Source organism: Wasmannia auropunctata, unplaced genomic scaffold (genome assembly GCF_000956235.1).
Source record: "Wasmannia auropunctata unplaced genomic scaffold, wasmannia.A_1.0 LD336099.1, whole genome shotgun sequence".
Lineage (NCBI taxonomy): Eukaryota > Metazoa > Arthropoda > Insecta > Hymenoptera > Formicidae > Wasmannia > Wasmannia auropunctata.
The window spans coordinates 348,450-355,984 of NW_012026791.1; the positions used below are offsets into that span (position 1 = coordinate 348,450).

General features: G+C 34.9%; 1 protein-coding gene across 7 annotated transcripts in view; it reads left to right on the forward strand.

Annotated features, from left to right (window-relative positions):
- LOC105462011 (sodium/potassium-transporting ATPase subunit alpha) overlaps positions 1–7,535 on the forward strand; it is a 67,235-nt gene that overhangs the window by 39,091 nt on the left and 20,609 nt on the right. For 2 of the 7 annotated variants that reach the window (XM_011708539.1, XM_011708535.1), the window contains exon 1: positions 3,761–3,901. The exons of the other annotated variants lie outside the window; for them this stretch is intronic. In XM_011708539.1, the coding sequence (XP_011706841.1) occupies positions 3,776–3,901 (126 nt within the window). In that variant the 5' untranslated portion in view covers positions 3,761–3,775. Of the gene's footprint in view, positions 1–3,760; positions 3,902–7,535 lie in introns of those variants that run through there. 7 annotated transcript variants of the gene reach the window in all.

Here is a 7,535-nt window from a genome sequence, read left to right on the forward strand (position 1 = left end):
TGGTATTCGACGCCATTTTTAATATTTTCTAGTACTTTTGCGATACTGCCATAAGCCGGTCGCGCTTCTCTGATAATCTAGGACTTTAGTAATTGCTAGCCGGTAGTTGACGAGCGGTGGGACAGTGAACAGTCGTATCTCGCCACGCGGCTGCATTCAGCGGTATGACGGACGGATATGCGTTTATTCGCCGATCTTCAAGAATTAATATCTCTTTAACGATTGCGAATTTTGCAAAATGGTACAGGACTTTTCTGATCAGTTTCATCTGTTCTACGAGATCTGGTGTGGTTATTATGGGACACCCTGTATAATCTCTTTGTTCAAGATACACAATCGACTCCCTCGGCGAAGTTTTTGCAAAACGCAGCCTTATAGAGCGATACACCGACGAGATACTATTAAAGACCGACACTCTTACGGGAGTTAGCGTGACATGTTTAGTAATTGCTAAAATTTAAGTAATTAGTCAATAATATAACATTAATTTTATGATTTATTAATAGATTAATATTTTTTAGACATATACATTGTAATTTATATGTATTATATTTTGCTAATAGTTAATTTAATTTATTTAAAACTGCATTTTTATAGTTACACGAGTTTGATTATCCAGAGAGATGGTAAAACAGTTGGAAAAAAATGTAATTTTGCGGCAATATATTTGATATTATAGCATTATAAGTATTCATACTTATTTATAAAGCATTTATATAATAAAAATCATGATCTTAATAATGTATTATTCAAATAAATCGCAAATTTATGTCAAAAGTCGATAACATCGACACTCTGCAATTACCTCCGGGCCCGCCGGGCTGGCACGAAAATTTGCCCAGGGCTGACGGTCTTCAACAGTATCTCGTCGATGTTAGAGGTTAAAATCAATTTCACAAAAAAAATCCATTTTTCAGTGTCATATGGAGATACACTCTACTTTTTTAAATATTAAGGTATCGAAAAATTGATTATCGAAAAATTAAACTTTACAAGATACCTTGAAAAATCGATTTTATTATTATTTATCTCCCTTTACATCCTACATTTACTTTTGTTTGAAACATTTTTTCGTATCTTGCGTATTTTTCGAGACATTTGCCTGGAGAAATTAAAATGAGACACCCTGTATATAATAATTATATTATATAAAAGTTACACGAATATATTCTTGTTTCTTATATACAAAATAATTTCAAATTGTTGCATTTTTCCACTGTTATTACGTTATTACACATAGTAAACACTACATGTAGTTTTACAAAATATTTTCCCTTTGAAGAAAGACATCATGAATTATATAAACAGTCCTGGCGTTTACTTACGTGTGGGAGTATTATGTAAATTGATCGGAAACCTGAACTGACCGAGTTTGTTTGCACATTTTTTTAAAGTTCATCCATTATCATTAGACAGCAGAGTGTGCTTTGCGTACACGACCATATCTGTTTACTCCTTCGGATTCGAAACCGCTCGATTCAACTCTCTTCTACGATCATTGATGTATTGTTTTCATATATTTAATCTTGTTAAAAATTCGTTAAAAAGGACTATAGGTAAAATAATTAAATTTTGATCTAATTGTAAGCGATGGAACTCTTTGTGTCACCTTACAATTTTTGATGTGCCGAATCATTTGCAAACGTTACTTTCAGACTGATATGATGGGAAAGTGTTGAAAATCATTTAAAGTAGCTTAATCTCATCAAACTCTGAACAAAAAAATTCTAAAGTACATAGCACTTTTTTATATTCTTTTTCTCTTTCTATCACCTTCTATTCTTATTTAATCTTGAATTAAAGTACCATCTACAATGGGAATAATATGATGTAGTAAGTCGTAAGCTGTAAGAAATTGGCCAGTCATAGTCGATTATTCTTCTCATATTCGGTTACGATTACTTATGACATACGTTTTATTATACGCCATATTATTCCCATTGTAGATGATTCTTAATGTCACACAAAATCTGAAATATTTTTCATATTTTTTTCAAATGGAAGTAGTTGATTGTTCGCATGTTGCTATCATTATATGATTTTTTTTCTTATGCTCGATGCTGAGCATAAGAAATATGGTAGAGTGATTCCTGAACCAGCGGGGTATTTAGATAATTATTTCAATATTCAAATGAATATTGAAGAGATGGACGATAATAATGCTAATGATTAAACTGTAGAATAATAATTTATAACGAGTTTTTTAAACATACACACGTGATCTGATCGTGAACCGCCACGTCCACGCCGTTAATTTTGAGTCATGCTAATAGCGGAATAGTTGGGACGGATTAGGTGATGTTAGATTAGATTGAGCTGGATATAAGATTAGGTGATGTCAGAATGATGCTTTAAACAGAGAAGTGAGATAAAAGAGAAAGAAAAGATGAAGATGAGAAAGTGCTACGCATTCTTGAGTTTTTGTTTAGATTTCAATGAAGTTGTGCTTTGTGTAGGTACTTTGATTGTAATTTTCAACACTTTCTCATCATATCAGTTTGAAAATAACGTTTGCAAATGATTTAGCATATAAAAAACTATAAGAAGTAAGAAAATATGCATAAAAAAAGGTTCCGTCGTTTAGATCAAAATTTGGTTATTTTACTCATCGTCCTTTAATTACATTTCTAGCAAACATGCACTGACGGTATGTGAATCGCAAAGACATTTGATCGATATAACACGCTTCAACAAGTCACGCGATTCAATTTCTTCAAGGTAAACGAGGTGAATTTTTCGCAGATAGCAGTCGGTAGATTAACGAGTAATTTATGTTTCTTCGGTATTATTAATTGAAATTGTGTTACATAAAATGGAGTTAAATGGAGTTAAATAACAGAAATAAACAATGACGCGTTGAGAAACTGAGAGACTCATTCATTTTTTTTTTTTAATTTATTCGAAGCTGCACGTTATTTATTTTCTGTAACATAATTCAATTGCGTACTTTTAATTGCCAGACGTATTGTTTTATAAATTATTCACTGTTCATTTTAAGATACATGGGACTTGTCTCGCGAAAATTGAATTTCATAAGAGATAGAGGGAAAGAGAGGGAGAGAGAGAGAGAGAGAGAGAGAAAAGAATAGCGAGAGATGTGCCGCAGGCAAATGGATTAGATAAGATAGATATATGAAGAGAATTTATTCTTTTCGAAATAACTCGTCGGTACATGTATTTATATATACAACGAAACATAATAAAACATTAAAAAGTTGAAATTTATTTTGATTAAAATCAAAAGTTTCTTCGAGTTGCTTGTACATATTGAATTTTAAAATTAAAAACCAGGTACTCTCTCTCTCTCTCTCTCTCTCTCTCTCTCTGTCAAACGAATTAAAACTATATATAGCATATTATCGTAAAAATGTTGTTATATTTGTCAAAAATCGGTGATTTTCAGTAAATCACCAAACTATTAATTGCGACCGCTTCTTTACATTTTCCGAAATATCTGCGGAAGTTTGCGAAATTGCGCGGAAATTTGTCTCAGATGCATCTGAGACGAGAAAAATCGGCTTGTCCGACAAATCACATTTGACGCACACAGGGGGGCACGTATAGCGTGCTCGAGTTAAATGACCAATCTCTCCCTCTTGACCCAATTCGTAAAACGTCCTGTGCCACGCACTCTGCATGACGTCACACGTATAGATCTCCTCTCGCGGCGGTTGCAAGAGTGAGTAATGCGTGAGGGTGCGTGCAAGGCCAGTCAGACGACCAGCCAGCCAGCCAGCCAGCCAGCCAGTCAGTCAGTCAGTCAGTCAGCCGTTGCATGGCAACGTGGTGTTCGCGTTCTAAACGGCGGCAGTGGCCGAATATCGACCAGCTGACAAAACGGCTCATCCACATCGCGTGTCTCTATATATACCTGCGTGGAAACATTCTTGCCTGGCGGAGGGTGCGGGCTTCTTAAACCGATAAATGAAAATCAAAATTCAAAAATAGCTCCTTATTAATTTTCATATCTTTTAAGACATAGATGTTAAAAGGTCTCAGTTGGCTGTGTCCTAAGTAGTTCAACACACATATACAACACGTACAAACATACACGCGCGCGCGTTAAATTAGTTTAGCGCGCGCGACACATAGTTTATGGCTTTGATCATCTTATTAACTCCGCCTCTCAAAGGAAAAGTCTAACAGACTAAGAATTTTGATGCCTTTGTATCACGTTTTTCTCGCCAGGGCAGTCGTGCATTATACCTACATATATCTCTGATGGCATCTACAAAAGTGCTTCATCTAGATGCAAAGATACATTAATGGATTTAAACATTAAACAATTATGGATTGATAAATTGGAAACTTTTACACACACAAACATTTCCATTTACAATATGAATTACGCAAATGATTTGAATTTTTCTGTCATAAGCAGCAATGTTTACAAATTTTTGTGTTTGAGGACACCGAGATTTGTCCAGGTTTAAATTATTTATGCGATGTATGACGAGCGATGCGAGCTGAATAATATCGATCGGCAAAAACGTGCGCGCGGGCGTGTGTCTTTCTCATAAATAATTTAGCCCTACTCCGTTTACGAAATCGGTTTTCAGCTTTGTCGCGTTCGAAATGCAGTTCAATGTCGCACATGTGTGACGGTCATTGTATTTTATTGTTGTATTATTGTGGCAGGCATCGTTCGCACTCTTTCAAAAAAAAAAAAGTTCATTTGTTTTATTTATTTGTTCACGTTTTGCTTGCTAGATTCGGTTTTAAAACATAAATAATATTCTATCTTTTTAATTACTAATTGTAACTCACATATGATTAATTAACAATTTTCAATAATGCATCTTCATTTTGAGAGAAAATAAAAAATTTTATTTCGCCTATTTTTTTTTTCAAATTAAATACAATTATAGATTTAACGGAGCCTGCATATCCTATATGAATTCTTAAAATTGATTCGAGAGAAATGAGCGCACGCTATTTCCTTTGTAGCTTCACAGAGGCATTGACTTAAGGCATTAAGGATTAACTTTCAACGATCGCGCCGCGGCGCCGGCGGCGACGTCGGCGTCGACAGTAATCGCGACGACGCGGCAGTAACGGCGCCGCATGCGGGTCGACGTCGCGTGTCGTCGCCAGGACCGACTTAAAACACGTTGAAACCCTCAGTGTGAAATGTATTAACGATTCGTTAATACATTTTACACGATAGAGAGAAAGAAAGATTAAAGGGCAGTTTTACGGTTAATAGCGTACACCACGCTATTACTATCGACGCACGCACATTTTATATATAATCTTTTTTTTTATCTATAAATATACGAAATAAAATTATAGGCTTTCCTTTTTAGTTTTTAACGCTCAACAACAGACCAATGACTATTTTGCGCTAAAAACTTAAATCCTTTCACTCTCTACTATATCATCTAAACTTCTTTGAAAATTTCGAGCGCGAAATGCCCGCATTCGAAGCGATGATTTTAAAGGGTAATTTGCGATCTACTATATTTCTTTGACTATATAAATATGGACTGTTGGTTTACCCACTTTTTATACTATATATGTAAAAGATATATGCCCGGTGTCGCCGAGCTGAAGTTGGTTGAGGAATCGAACTTCGATTTTTAGGCTCCACCCCAATCAGCAAAAAAATGTCAAATCAAAATGTATCAAATGTTATGTTGAAAATTGATAGGGAGCCGGAAAAAATCTCAAATCGATGGAGAGGAATTAAAAACAGACTCAACACCTTTCCTTTACACATTGTAAACACGCTGATTTGACAGGATCAGCCTCCTCCCCTCCCCGCAGAAAATTACTGACTGGGATGGAGTCTACATTTTCCAGTTTGGCGACACGTATGAAGTTACTATCAGTCCATACTTATACAGTCAAAGCTATATTAGCAAGTTAAGCCAGGGTGATGGTACCATTCAGGCACAACCGGATGATAATTTTCATGGCTCTATACATCCCTCTCTTTTCTTTCCATATTTCGCATTTCATTCCACTTTCCTCGTTTCTCCCTATACTCGCCCTACTACCGTTTTTTTCCCCTCTCTTCCACCCTCTCTCTTTCTCTAGTGTTTCTTGCCGATTCGGCTCTATTTCTCTCGTGCGGCGGGTCGATGATGGCGACACGGAATCATCGGTAGAAACGCGCATGCGACCTACGACCTAGCCATCTCTAACGAGCGCCTCCCACTGTCACGGATCAATACCCAAGTAGGGCACCACCGGCTATACGTGTTCTCTCTCCTTCTCTCTTTCGCATCTCGTCTCGTCTTGTATACTCTCGTCTCGTTTCGTCTTTATACGGAGTATGGTGTACCTATAATAATGTGTACAAGCATACCGTTGATATACACCGTGAGTTGATCCCCCATGACAGCGCACCCAGGAGACGCACAAGCGGGACACACATCCCCCTTTGACGCAACTTTCATCAAATGATCTGTGGAATCGCGTCGGAATCAATTATCGATATTCGTATCAATGTAGTAGTACTCGAGAGAAAGTACCGATGGACATACTCTTATGGCCCTATAATCAAATTTATTCTCGTACACAAAAAACATAATTGGACAAAGTCTTTGTATATCCGAGAATAATTATTCACTTTGTAATGTTTGCCATGTGTGTTGTGTAATTGCGTATTAACAAACAAACTTTATTACGCTAACTTTTACGATCCGAATCGACGAATCGTATCGCGCAGCTAATCTTTTATCAAATCAGGTTGATACTTATCAAGTTTATCTTTAATTGCCATCCGATATTCTCTCAACATGCCTTAACAGATAATAAGCTTCAGATATATACGTCTTCGATAATATTTGTATGAAAATTTTTCTTATACTGATTATTTTTAGATGCATTTCAAAATTTGCCGCTCACAGCAACTTTATAGCTTAAAAACAAGAGAAAATATATGCTACAAATTTTATAAACCTTTACAAATATTTAGACGTTATTGTCGTATCGTTGTAAGACGTACCCAATATAAAAAATTTTATTTTACATTTTACAAAAGTTTCCGTACCTCTATACTCTTCAAAATAATTATAAATAAGTGTAAATTAATTTAGTTTAGACCAATTAATTACAAATAAAAATGCATTAAAAATGTAATTTTAATAACTTATATATGCATAATACATCTTTCTTAAAGGAATCAAGAAATAAGGGAAATGAGTGATAGGCTTTTACTTTATATATATAAATTTTAGTTAGAGCCGTTTAATATTTGATATATATATATATATATATATATATATATATATATTAATGTCGAATTTATCACAGAATTTATTGAATAAGAAATATCTCATTCATATTAGTGATTTCTATATTAATATAAAAACCTTATATATAGGTATATACAGAGTGTCTCTGATAAGTGTCCACCCCTTTTTATTTCGTAAACTACAACAGATTTAATCCTAATAAATATAATATCAAATTAAACGGCTCTAAATAAACTTTATTGTAAGCACAGTGCTCACTTAAAAATATTATCTATGTTAGAGAGCGGAAAGACATGATTAATTTTTGCACGGTAAAGATCGGAAGAGCACACG